This window comes from Nicotiana tabacum, chromosome 7, assembly GCF_000715075.1.
Source record: "Nicotiana tabacum cultivar K326 chromosome 7, ASM71507v2, whole genome shotgun sequence".
Lineage (NCBI taxonomy): Eukaryota > Viridiplantae > Streptophyta > Magnoliopsida > Solanales > Solanaceae > Nicotiana > Nicotiana tabacum.
In genome coordinates, this window is record NC_134086.1 from 148,507,612 (window position 1) to 148,520,874 (window position 13,263).

Below are 13,263 nucleotides of genomic sequence, written 5' to 3' on the forward strand. Positions count from 1 at the left end.
CTTATGCATAAATTCTTCCTATAATTTGATAGGTTATGATGTGGTGTTGAAACCTTTGTTGTGAATATATTTCTTAGTTTCATTAAGGATAGTAAAGACAAAGTTGTCTAAGAGGAAATGGTAGTGATCCATGTGTGTTGGAAAATTATGGTGAAGTTTATAATTGGGCCTTTTAAATGCCGATGCTGCTATATGATTGTGCACATTTCTTAGACGGGTTCCAGAAAGGCATATAGTGTTGGAATCGAAAGTTCTCGAAGGGTTTGAGGGTTTGAGGCAAAAAGTTTTGATTTGAGTGGTGTTTGGTATGTTAGACGGATTTGAGGAATTTGGACGGGTTGAGGGGCATTGGGCCTAATTGGCATTTGGACGGGTTTAATATTTTTGGGCCTAATTGTTGTCTACACAATTAGGCCTGCTCAACCGGCCCACTTGTGCCACTGCCTTGTTCAGAATACACAATTTAGTGTACAGCACATGCTACACTATATTTTAGGTAGTTTTCCCATACTTTTTTTATTTAATTATTTGTTCCATCTTTGTATTCCTTTAATGTACAACTTGGCCACTTGCCAATGCAGGAGGTTACCCTAAAGCTTTTCTTCTGTATATAAGTTTAGGATTGTACACTTGATAAGAACAAGTTTTTTCTTCATTCATCAAATACACAAGCAGAAAATTACAGTTTCATTTTTCCTTTTTTACATGGTATCAGAGCAGGTTTAATTCTAGTATTTTTCTGCTTTCTCAGTCACAAACCAGCTCCTTTCTTTTCTTCTTTCATCTTCATCTTGTCACTATCTTATATGGGTACTTCACCAGAATCATCCGACACTCTAGCTTCTTCTTCTGTTGTCACCACTAATGTTCCTGCACCTGCAGTGACCTTTGCTTCAGGAGTAATTGACTCCACTCACCCTTATTACCTTCATCCTTCTGACTACCTAGGTATGAACCTTGTATCCTCAATTTTTGATGGCAAAGGATATGGAGGTTGGAGAAGGGCAGTTATCATTGCATTGTCTGCAAAGAACAAGCTGGGATTCATCGATGGTACTCTTATCATCCCTAAGACTGATTTTGCAGTCCAGCAGACATGGGGTAGATGTAATGACATGGTACTTTCATGGCTTCTCAACTCTTTGTCCAAAGAGATAGCTGAAAGTGTGCTCTATTCACAGAGTGCAAAAGATTTGTGGAGTGACCTAGAAGACAGATTTGGACAGGCAAATAGAGCAAAGTTATTCCAATTACAAAAGGAATTAAGTTCAGTAGTGCAAGGTAATTCAAGTGTATCAACTTACTTCACCAAAATCAAAAGCCTATGGGATGAACTAGATGCACTCAATACATTTTCTGTTTGTGTATGTGAGTGTGAGTGTGGTGCAAAAGTCAAAAGCTTGAAAGCACACCAAGATGAAAGACTTTTGCAGTTCCTAATGGGACTAAATGATATTTTTATTGGGGTAAGGAGTAACATTCTATTGTCATCACCTTTACCCTCCATTGGACAGGCATACTCTCTTGTGATTCAAGACGAGAAGCAAAGGGAGATACATGCTACCCCTGCATACTCAGGGGAATCTGCCTCATTCATTACTACCAACCAACAAGGAAGTTTCAGAAGATTAAATGAGAACAGGATGCAGAAAACAAGTTCTGAATCTAAGAAGTATTTGGGAATTTGTTCCTATTGCAAAAAACCTGGACATAGCATCCAGAAATGCTATAGAATTCATGGGTTTCCAGCTGATTTCAAGTTCACAAGGGAGAAAAGATTTCAAGGAAGTGCCCAGGCAAACAAAGCTTCCTTCTCAAATCAAGAAAATGAACAGGGAAGTGCATCAGGAGTTCAGAATCTCACCAAAGAAAATGTGGCTGAGCTGCTGCAGCTTCTTCAGCAAGTGAGAGTAGGACATTCCAATGCAGAAACCCCTGATGTTGCAGCAAATGTGAGCCATGCTGGTATGACAAATTTATGTGAAAATTTAGCCTATTTAATTCAAATCAATGATGAGTCTTGGATATTGGATAGTGGAGCAACAGAACATATGTCTTTCAACAAAGATTTTTTTACAGAATTAAAAACTTTGGCTAAACCTCTCATGGTAAAACTCCCAAACTCTTACAGAGTTCAGGTCACTCATTCAGGAACCATTTCTCTTTTGCCTAATCTAATTCTTCGAAATGTTCTTTACGTTCCATCCTTCAAATATAATCTATTGTCTGTGCACAAGTTGTGCAGACAACTCAAGCAATATGTTTTATTCACACCTTTTTCATGTTTTCTTCTACAGGGCCCTTCAGTGAAGAGCCCACTGGAGATTGGTAAAGAGGAAGGGGGCCTCTACATTTTCAGATCCAGACATACAACACCAGTGTCTAAGAGTCCACTCAAATTTAGAAGTGTTTTTATTCCAAGAAGGAATTCTATTTCCAATCTTAGTTTGCATTCATGTTTTAGCTTTTCTGATTCAACTGTAAAAGACAAGCTATGACACTACAGATTAGGCCATATGCCCCTTAGCAATATGAAAAATATTTCATCAGTTTCTATATCCAAGTGTTCCAAATTCTCTAGTCCATGTCTTATTTGTCCTATGGCAAGACAGTCCAAACTTCCATTTCCCTCTAGTTCTATTTTACTAAGAAAGTGTTTGAATTAATTCATGTGGATACCTGGGGACCATACAATAGTGCTACATATGATGGTTTTAAATACTTCCTTACAATTATTGATGATTTCAGTAGAGGCACATGGACCTACCTACTAACCAACAAATCCAATGCATTCACTATTCTACGAGGTTTTATAGCTATGGTAGAAAGACAGTTTAATAGCAAGGTGAAAATCATAAGGTCGGATAATGCTTTTGAATTGGGAAGTGGTAAAATTCAATCAGAATTTTTTGAGTCACTAGGTATTATTCATCAAACCACTTGTGTATCCACACCACAACAAAATGGAGTGGTGGAGAGAAAATACAGGCATCTTTTAGAGACATCTAGAGCCTTGTTATACCAATCACACCTGCCTACATCATACTGGGGTGACTGCCTTCTTACAACAACCTATTTGATCAACAGATTTCCTTCAAGTGTCTTAAAGCTTAAGACTCCTTATGAAGTCCTTTTTTCAATCAAGCCAAATTACTCTAACCTTAGATGCTTTGGGTGTTTATGTTTTGCTTCTACTGTCTCAAATCAAAGAACTAAGTTTGAACCTAGATCTATACCTTGTGTGTTCTTAGGTTATCCTCATGGAAAGAAGGGTTACAAGGTGTTGAACCTCAAGAATTTGAAGCCTTTCATTTCTAGAGATGTTATATTTCATGAAGAATTCTTTCCTTTTGCTTCTGTTAAGTCTAATTCTTTTTCTAAGATTTATTTACCCACTGCTCCATTTTCTGCAAATCATCAGATTCCTATCAGACCCTACACTAAAACAGATTCTCAACTCTCCAAAGAGGCTACTGCATCAAGTGACTCCTGTTCTTCCCCCATTTATTCAAGCCATCCTAGTTCACCTATTCCCTCTATCTCTGTTTCTAGTTTCTCTCCAAATTCTCCAGTTACATCTAATCAACCACATACATCTACACCAGTTTTTCCTGCTTTGGATTCTGATTCTACGATGGATGTTCTTATTAGGAAGTCTACCAGACCACACACAACTCCATCTTATCTCAAAGATTTTATCTGTAATGCACTCCAACTCACAGATGTTAGCAACTCCTGCTTTCTCGCACCAGTTAAACCTACATATATATCTTTCAGTGGACTATCTTCTACCAATCAACATATGCTAAATACATTGTCCAATATACAAAAACCTACTGACTATTTATAGGCAACACATCACCCAGGGTGGCAAGAAGCAATGAATAAAGAGATTGAGGCACTTGAACTTAATATGACTTGGGAAGTGGTTAAATTACCACCAGGGAGGAAAGCTTTACCATGCAAATGGGTCTATAAGGTTAAACACCATTCAGATGGGAGTGTGGAAAGACTAAAGGCAAGATTGGTCATTAGAGGAGACATACAAAAAGAGGGAATAGACTTCAATGAAACCTTTTCACCGGTGGTGAAGATGACCACAATTAGATGCATACTAGCCACTGCCGTAAAGAAAGGATGGGGTCTATATCAACTAGATGTGAATAACGCTTTCCTACATGGAGATCTAAATGAAGAAGTGTACATGAAATTCCCACCTGGAGTTATACCTACTTCACCTACTCATGCATGCAAGCTAAAGAAATCAATTTATGGGCTACGACAGGCATCTCGTCAGTGGTATGCTAAACTTACAACTGCTTTGAACTTTAAGGGATTCACTCACTCATTCAACGACTATTCTTTGTTCTTTAAAAGGTCAGATTCTTCCATTTCTATAGTGGCTGTCTACGTGGATGATATACTCTTGACAGGTAATGACACCAAAGAACTACATGCTTTGAAAAACTTTCTCAATCAAGAGTTCAAAATTAAAGATCTCGGGGACTTACATTTCTTTCTAGGCATGGAAATTGTCCGAGAAACAGATGGACTTCTCCTTTCTCAGCGCAAATTCACTTTAGACCTTCTCCGAGAATTTGACTCTCTGCACTTGTCCCTTGTTTCTTCTCCACTCGATTCGTCTACTCGTTTGTCTACTCACATAGGGGAACCAGTGAAAGATCCCACTTTGTATCGTCATCTCCTTGGTAAACTTAACTACCTCACACCCGCCCAGACTTATCCTTCACTGTACAGCACCTCAGTCAGTACATGCAGGACCCTCGACAACCCCACCTAGATGCAGCACTCCGTGTTCTTCGGTATCTGCTCAAAGATCCTGGGCTAGGGCTTTTTATGTCTGCTTCCTCCTCCTTCAAGCTCCTAGATTTTTGTGACTCCGATTGGGCCACTTGCCCGGATTCGAGGAAGTCGGTCAGTGGTTTTTATATTTCTCTTGGTACCTCTCCGATCTCTTGGAAGTCAAAGAAGCAAACTTCCATCTCGCTCAGTTCCGCCGAAGCAGAATACATATCTATGTGGCGAGTAGTTGCAGAGCTCACTTGGTTGGTCCGTCTTTTTGAGGATTTGTCAATTCCTATCTCTCTTCCAGTCCCTCTTTACTCCGATAGCCAAGCAGCAATTCATATAGCAAAAAAACCTGTGTTTCACGAACGGACGAAGCACGTTGAAATCGATTGTCATTTTGTACGCGACCAATACCTAGCTGGGTTGATTTCGTTAACCTTTGTTAGATCTTCTGCCCAGTTAGCAGATCTCTTCACCAAACCACTCGCCGGACCTCTTCATCGTGATCATTTGGGCAAGCTGGGTGTGTCGTCTACCCCCTCCAGCTTGAAGGGGGTGTTGGAATCAAAAGTTCTCGAAGGGTTTGAGGGTTTGAGGCAGAAAGTTTTGATTTGAGTGGTGTTTGGTATGTTGGACGGATTTGAGGAATTTGGACGGGTTGAGGGGCATTGGGCCTAATTGGCATTTGGACGGGTTTAATATTTTTGGGCCTAACTGTGGTCTACACAATTAGGCCTGCTCAACCGGCCCACTTGTGCCACTGCCTTGTTCAGAATACACAATTTAGTGTACAGCACATGCTACACTATATTTTAGGTAGTTTTCCCATACTTTTTTTATTTAATTATTTGTTCCATCTTTGTATTCCTTTAATGTACAACTTGGCCACTTGCCAATGCAGGAGGTTACCCTAAAGCTTTTCTTCTGTATATAAGTTTAGGATTGTACACTTGATAAGAACAAGTTTTTTCTTCATTCATCAAATACACAAGCAGAAAATTACAGTTTCGTTTTTCCTTTTTTACATATAGGAAGGCATGAAAAAATTTAGAATAAAGAAATCGAATATGAAAGATGAGAATGAGTATCTACTTCAAGGTTGCTTCATATATCACGAAGCTGATTAATCTCTCTCTCTTGCAAAAAGTTATTACGAAGTATGATTGAGATTGAAAAAACAATGAGAGTTAACTAGATTATGTGAATTTGGCCCTTGCTAGATTGTGCCAGCAATGGAGAATATATGGATGGATATCTAGCTTATCCAGAAGGACAAGTAGTGCAAGTCCCTCGAGCCATATGCACATATCATCGTTATGTTGGTGATGCTGCTTGGAGGCATTTGGAATTTATTTTAGCCAATATGATAGCTACTAATAAAAGTTTCTTATCATCTCATTCACTCATGATAGAAACTTTCTACATCTCAATGATAATAGAGTTAACTATGTGACTTTGCAGTGCGAAAGGAAGGCAAAAAGTTGCTTTAATGGCCAGGATGGTAGCAACATTAGAAATGACAGAGCAATCTGGTTTTGTATACTTGTGGAGTGATGAGTTCCATTAACGTTTCATGACATGTCTTTTAAGCATTGTAGTTTTTTTGCTTTGAATTAGTAATATGCTATGTCTTTTTATGTCATTTAGCTTTTTTGAATATTTTTTATGTACGGTATACAACCAAATATGACATATTCTGTGTGTTGCATATAGTTTTACATTCAGCAATTGAGTTCATGTATTGCAACTATTATAATTAATTTTTTTGGTAATAATGCGAAATTTAATTATGCTATCACTGTAGGAGCCGTTCCCGTGGTAACACGGGCAATCGTAATCTAGTTTAACAAATACAGACTTCAGACGTTTAGATTATAAATATTGAACAAAAACTTGCTTGAAATTGAAGTTAAGAAAAAGTTTGATCATTGAATTATTATTACTCCATTAAAGAACGTCAATTTCCTTATTGCAATGGGGGTTTGAATAAAAAAGCATGACATATTCATCCTAAAATACATGTATTAGCTATATTCTTATTTCTTTCATCTTCTTTTTCCTTATAAATGCAGGGCATATTTATAGGTATATATATGAATTCATGGCCTCTTCCTCACTAGAAGAGCAGGCCTCTGTCTAAGTGGAAAAACTTGGGTAGGAAAAAGATAAGTCAGTAGTCCAATTAGACCTTGCATTTGCAAGATAACATTCTTTCTTTCCTTCCTTTTCTTTTTCTAAATTATTGTGGGGTTTTATGTGTTTCGCAAATTGCTTTCAGTAATAAATTCTTTACAAATCTGAAGATGCTTCATGGCTGATATTTTTATTAATAACGGTGGTAGTACTAGAGGTGCACACCTCGACAAATGCTGCATTGAACACCTGTTATTACGAGTAAATTATTAGGTTATTTAATTTGGTAAGATTTAAATACACAAAATAAATTTACCTAAATTTTTATTATCTTAATTGAGATTTGAACCACAGTCTCCCAATCCATCTGTGACCGATAAGTCACACATTTTGAATGCTGCATTGTAGCTATCTTCTTGGAACAACATAATATAATTACTTTATTTTCTTGTGGAATTTTTGGTCATTAATACTAAAACGAAAAGAGGGTAGGACTACCAATCAAATATTGAAAACTAAATAATATTATTTCACATATTTAATACATATATAAAGATACAAATCTTTAGACATGGCTTTTAATAGAAGAACTATAACCAGTTTGATCATCATAATACTTGGACCATAGCATAACCCCTCCATATTTACCAGACCCCTTTATGGCTGGAAGAACTTGAGAAATTAAATCACTGACTGGAATAAACCCACTTCCAGCTGCATCAGAAGCAGCAGGCAATCCAAGAAATATTTTCTTAGCAGGAATTGATGAAATCCACTGGTTCCATGAATCTTGAAAGCTAGTAAAATTTCCTGAATTATACTGACATGGAGGATTGTTATAGAATTGTACCCAAACATAGTCAAAAAGACCTGTTTTTAATGCCCCTCCAACACAAGCATCAGGAAATGGACATTGTGGTGCTGCAGTTAAATACACTTTTTTACCCATCTTGCTATATCTTGCTAGATATTTAGCAAGATCACCCCAATATGGTCCTTCTCCGCTCTCTAAATCAAAGTCAATTCCATCCAAAATCGCGACGCCAAGTGGGCGAGAGGTCGATTTTCCACCCAAGAAGTTGTTCCAGAGATATGTAGCAACTTGATAAGCATCAGCAGATGAGGCAATTGAGTATGCTCCTGCCCCTCCCCCGATCGATAACATAACTTTAATTCCTTTGGATTGACAAGATTTTATGTCAGAACTCACGTTAACGCATCCATTTGGAGTGTATGGATCGCAATGGCCAGCTAGATTGATCATTGCGTTTCGACCACTGCCAAACGATGAAAGAAATGCTATGTTCACGAAATTGTAGTTCCCTGTAGCACAAGTCTCGGCTAGAGTTCCTTCGTTGCCATTCTGTCCCCAGTAGATAGCAATTCCTCCTGCTTCAGACCTTGCCACTAGTGCTAAAATCAACAATATTGGGACATAAGCTAGCAAAAATGAAGTCTTGATTGCCATGTTTTAATTTGATTTCAATGTGATCTGAAGTTTGTTCTTGCTGGAACACAGCAAAGCTACATGCTTTTTATAGGGAAGAGTTGAATCCATTGTACCATTGTAGACAAAATTGAAGCCTTGTTACTGTTATTTTGTGCTTCTACGTTGCGTGGAAGTTGTTCAGTTCATTATTGACTGCTAGACAATAGAAAACTGAAAGCAAATAACTAAACGCTACCGAAGTTCTAAAGATAATTAACTTATTCACTACCATTAATTAGTCTGTTTATGAGAGCTTGATATCGTTTTGCGTTAGTCCTTTTTTTGGTTCAACACTTACAATTAAAACATTTCTTTCTGTTCTTATCTTTAGATATAATGTCCATATAGGTAAATTCAAAATTTCAATCAATTACTTTATCACAAAATAAAAGTAGATGGGGTTTACACATGTAATGGGTGTTAGACCATAAGTCACGTAAATAAACTTTTTATATTGTGCACTAGACCGTAACACATAAAAATAGGGTTTTCTGATTATTACTTATTTAAATTATTTCGTAACTATTGAATATTGTCTCCTGGATGGCTGGACTTGGAGGTTGGTTTATAGATTTAGGGCATACAATGGAGCTCGTATAAGTGTTATTTCGTAATCTTTTTAGAAAAAATGTCCAAAGTTGGAATAAAACAAAAGGCAATCTAAAGGAATGATTATATAGTACTCCTTACGACTACGGTGTAACGGAATAGAAGGTGCTCTTCTTCTCCAATTTCCACCTAAATATAATAACAATAATTATCCCTCAATTCCAAACAAGTTAGGATTGGCGATACCTGAATAACTTCCCCAATACAATAAAAATTACGAGTCATACTTTCTTTTCTTATTTTAAATGTCAATTTTATGTCAAGGGAAAACTACAGAATATAATCGCTCCCAAAAATAATAGCCGATAAAATGTATGTATATATATATATATATATATATAAAATTAATTTTGGAGTGTAACTTGATTTTAAATGCCTAAATCCAAATAGCAACACAATAAAGCAGATGAATATCCGAGTGAGCATAAATAAGGCGAAGTGCAGAAATATCCACTTTAAGCTTGCAATTTAAAATATAATCACAATTTTAAATGTATTTAAAGATTAACCAATTTACCCAACATTTAGGAATAAGTGTCCTGAATTTAAAAATTCAGAACTTAGTGTCCTGAATTTTGAGCTGTTAATTTGAAATTAAGGACCGAGTGTCCTGAATTTCTGAACTACTAATTTAAAATTCAGTACATAAGATTCAAACTTTTGGATACAATTTTCGAACTGTAGGATACGAGTCCTGAAGTTTGAATTTTGAGGTTTAAACTCTAGGATACCGTATCGTAAAATTTAAGCGAAATTAGCTAATCTTTAAATATATTGTAAACTGTGGATTCATTTTAAACAACATGCTTAAGTGGTCATCTGATGTCATTTCCACGCACAAATACTGGCTTTGGGCCTTAGGTGTTGGGTCCAAACTACGCCGACTAGAACCCGTCCGAACTACCTAAAACCCTTGACCCGCTCCAAATAAGTGTTAGGGTTTTCAGAAAGCGTACTACGTTTCCAGCAAGAAGCCCTTGCTCGATCACAGTTGGAGAACCAAAAATGGGAAAAGCGAAGAAAGCCCCCAAATTCGCAGTGATGAAAAAAATGGTTACTCACAAAGCTATCAAACAGTGAGTTATTGATTCCCTCTTTTGATTTTCTTCACAAGCCCGTCTACTTTCTTGTGTATTTGATTTTCAATATTGAATTTCATTGGTGTTCCGTTTCAGGTACAAAGAGGACGTTTTGAACCCTAATAAGAAAGATTTGACTAAAGAGAAGCTCCCCAAGAACGTGTAAGTTTCTAATTCTGACCTAAAGAAATTACTTGACAAAAGAAATTCTTCATAAGAAATTAAAGCACAGAACTTTGTATTGATTTCAGGCCTTACGTTTCGTCTGCGCTTTTCTTCAAGTACAACACAGCTTTGGGACCGCCTTATCGAGTTCTAGTCGATACTAACTTTATCAATTTCTCCATTCAGAATAAAGTGAGTGACCATTTTTGGCTTTGGTAAATAAAATGTATTTATTAATGCTGCTCAGAGTTGGTGTCATTTTGGCTATAGAAAAGTGAAGTTATGGTGAAAAAGGGAGCATGATATAGATTATCTCGGCTTTTACAGTTTTTCACTCATTATTGTTTAAACCTATTTTATCTCGTTTTATTGACCTGCCTATGCTTGACAGCCAGTATTCAATTGAGTATCAGAAAGTTTTTTATATTCAAATTATACAAGTGATGGAAGTTCTAGCTTAGCTTTCTGTGGTGTTAGTAAGACTTCGCTAGTAACAACCATCATCTAATTGGAGAACGTTCGTACAACTCCCCACCTAGAATGAGAAAGAGCAGAAAACGTTCTCTTCTCTTGTTTTTCGTTGCCCTCCCCTCCCTTAATTTTCAGTTAGATGATAGTGCTTATTAGCAAATAATGTGGGTCATATACAGTTTTTGTTCTATCTTTGTCTAATGAATTCATTTGCCTTGATATATGTTAATTCTGATTGCTGTAACTGATCGAGCTGATCTCTTATGTTTTAGTTGGATTTGGAGAAAGGAATGATGGATTGTTTGTATGCCAAATGTAAGTTCCCTCTATCCTAAACGGTTTCTCTTGGCGGCCTTGTATTCATGATCATAGTCTTCCCTCTGTAGGATACTTTTGTGATCAAAGTAACAAAAGTAAATTTATGCACTTGTTTTCAGGGATAGGATGATATAATATAATTTCAAGACAAATTTTGAAATCAAATAGCGATTAGCCAATGAATATGATCAATAAGTGTGTTTCGAAGTGTGGCAGTTTGCTTAGTGTGTGCAGTTACATTTTTCGTGAAGCATGTGCGTCGAACTACAACCTATCTTAGTTCACTGGTATATCCCAAAGCTGTGCAGCTTTATATTAACTTTTACGGTGATTTTACATGTTTCTTTGAATATGTTTTCCGAACGCAGGTACGCCTTGTATAACAGACTGTGTTATGGCTGAGCTGGAGAAGCTGGGTCAGAAATACCGTGTTGCTCTGAGGTATTTTCCTGTTTCATATTGTCGTTTAACTGTTTTTTTTGGGTGAGATGAATTCTATTTCACTTGTTAAAATGAAGGAAAATGGACGACATTCATGTGAAGCACATCTTGGATATAAAGTGTTACAGCTCAAACCTATTCAGCATTTTTGATATCTTAGCCTAGCATGTTTAATTTGACGGTTACCTTTTACGCAGAGTTTTGAACTATGCTTGAAATATGAATTGGGAACTCGTTCATGATGATTAAAAGAACACCTTGACATTAATGACCTATTGTAAACACTAAAAAACTTCTAAAATCGGGAAAAAATGAACAATAGACTAGTTTTGTCTCTATCTGTGCGTTTTTCTTTATTTTTCTTTTTAAGCTTTCTAGGCTAGCCAGCCATGTCATGAGTGCAAATTATTCTACCTTCTAGAGTCTGTTTTTAATAGAAACAGCGGGATAACATGGTTGTAAATTGAGTCAGTAAATTCTATGTTGTTAGGAGCATTGATGGAACCAGCATGGGTGATTTTAGATGGTACTGTTTGATTTATATTTCTATATTCTTTTGGAAGTTTTGTTGGAAAGAATATATCTGGTTTTTCCTTTTGTTTTTATTATTTTATATTGTTATGAAAATTCTCTTTCAGCATCAGTAAATTTGTGGCAAAAAGAGAGGCCTTCAGTTGTTGTCCCTATGATAATAATGCTCTTATTCTCTTCTCTTTTTATTTTTTTGTGAATAGAATTGCAAAAGATCCCCGGTTTGAAAGGCTTCCCTGCACTCACAAAGGAACATATGCTGATGATTGTATTGTCGAGAGAGTTACTCAGGTATGATCTTAATCCATCATGTATAAATGTTCTCTGAATGTATTAGTTATGTGGTCGTGTTGAAGCCAATTTGCTTGTGATCTCTACTAAGTGTGTGGATGGTTTTGTTCCTCTACAGCACAAGTGCTATATTGTTGCAACATGTGATCGAGATTTGAAGCGTAGAATACGCAAGGTATGACATATTAAGCTGGTATCCCTGTTCTTTTCCCTACTCCTCATCTTTTCTACTGCTAACTATTTACTTATACGGTTAACTGTTGGATGGTCAGGTCCCTGGTGTACCAATCATGTACATTACTCAACACAAATATTCCATTGAGAGGTTGCCTGAAGCAACAATAGGTGGAGGTAAAGCCTATACTCTTGTTTTAGTTGCACAAACCTTCTACTCAAAATATCAAGGGAAAAGAATCTTCTTCCACCTGAATTGGTTTCTCATTGGATTCTTATTGCATCGTTGTTTGCAGCTCCAAGATATTGAGTATGTGTTTCGAGCAGTCAACAATGGAATTTCCAAGACCTTGGATGGTGGTTCGAATTGCCAACGCTTGGCCATCACCGCTAAGACTACCAGATCTCACTGCATTGTTGCAGAATTGAAAATGCTGAAGTATCAGTCAGAGTCTCAATTTTGTACCCGCTGGATTGTTATCTGTGTTCCTCAATGATAGGAATCTCGTTCAATTTTGGTCAGTTTAGGATCTATAGAAGCCCCAGTGTGTAAATCTTAATTAAACATCCAATAGCGCTATTCTAAGGTATTCCCACAGAACTATAATCTGTGCTTCCTTTTAAGTGTAAGGAGATGTTATCAACCTTCAATTTGGCCCTCTTTCCTTTGCCACAATTTGTGCTCAGAACAGACTAATCTGGCTGTTATAAATCGGACTAAAGCTGCCTCTTGGTTTTGAAGGACAAGAAAAA

At 36.8% G+C, this 13,263-nt stretch overlaps 3 protein-coding genes across 3 annotated transcripts; 2 read left to right on the top strand and 1 right to left on the bottom strand.

The window, feature by feature from the left end:
• Positions 1 to 806: 806 nt before the first annotated feature.
• On the top strand, positions 807 to 2,498 carry LOC142162348 (uncharacterized). The gene is made up of 2 exons (XM_075218693.1): positions 807 to 2,189; positions 2,298 to 2,498. The coding sequence occupies exons 1-2, from the start codon at positions 807 to 809 to the stop codon at positions 2,496 to 2,498; spliced, it is 1,584 nt and encodes a 527-aa protein (XP_075074794.1).
• Positions 2,499 to 7,448: 4,950 nt separating this feature from the next.
• LOC107762121 (hevamine-A-like) lies at positions 7,449 to 8,446 on the bottom strand. Its single transcript, XM_016580447.2, has one exon. It carries the CDS (start codon positions 8,408 to 8,410, stop codon positions 7,508 to 7,510), a length of 903 nt encoding a protein of 300 aa, XP_016435933.1. The 5' UTR covers positions 8,411 to 8,446; the 3' UTR covers positions 7,449 to 7,507.
• A 1,471-nt stretch (positions 8,447 to 9,917) lies between these two features.
• LOC107762120 (uncharacterized) lies at positions 9,918 to 13,159 on the top strand. Its single transcript, XM_016580446.2, has 9 exons — positions 9,918 to 10,116; positions 10,216 to 10,281; positions 10,371 to 10,476; positions 11,028 to 11,070; positions 11,442 to 11,514; positions 12,249 to 12,336; positions 12,455 to 12,511; positions 12,609 to 12,687; positions 12,807 to 13,159. Exons 1-9 carry the CDS (start codon positions 10,046 to 10,048, stop codon positions 12,818 to 12,820), a joined length of 597 nt encoding a protein of 198 aa, XP_016435932.1. The 5' UTR covers positions 9,918 to 10,045; the 3' UTR covers positions 12,821 to 13,159.
• The last annotated feature ends 104 nt before the right edge of the window (positions 13,160 to 13,263 follow it).

What these genes read in the sequence shown, in the direction of transcription:
- LOC142162348 (XM_075218693.1), top strand. Translation starts at nt 807, where the DNA reads ATGGGTACTTCACCAGAATCATCCGACACTCTAGCTTCTTCTTCTGTT. An exon ending in CTAATCTAATTCTTCGAAAT is followed by an intron (nt 2,190 to 2,297) that starts GTTCTTTACGTT and finishes TTTCTTCTACAG; the next exon opens with GGCCCTTCAGTGAAGAGCCC.
- LOC107762120 (XM_016580446.2), top strand. Translation starts at nt 10,046, where the DNA reads ATGGGAAAAGCGAAGAAAGCCCCCAAATTCGCAGTGATGAAAAAAATG. An exon ending in ATTTCTCCATTCAGAATAAA is followed by an intron (nt 10,477 to 11,027) that starts GTGAGTGACCAT and finishes CTTATGTTTTAG; the next exon opens with TTGGATTTGGAGAAAGGAAT. An exon ending in GGATTGTTTGTATGCCAAAT is followed by an intron (nt 11,071 to 11,441) that starts GTAAGTTCCCTC and finishes TTCCGAACGCAG; the next exon opens with GTACGCCTTGTATAACAGAC.
- LOC107762121 (XM_016580447.2), bottom strand. Translation starts at nt 8,410, where the DNA reads ATGGCAATCAAGACTTCATTTTTGCTAGCTTATGTCCCAATATTGTTG.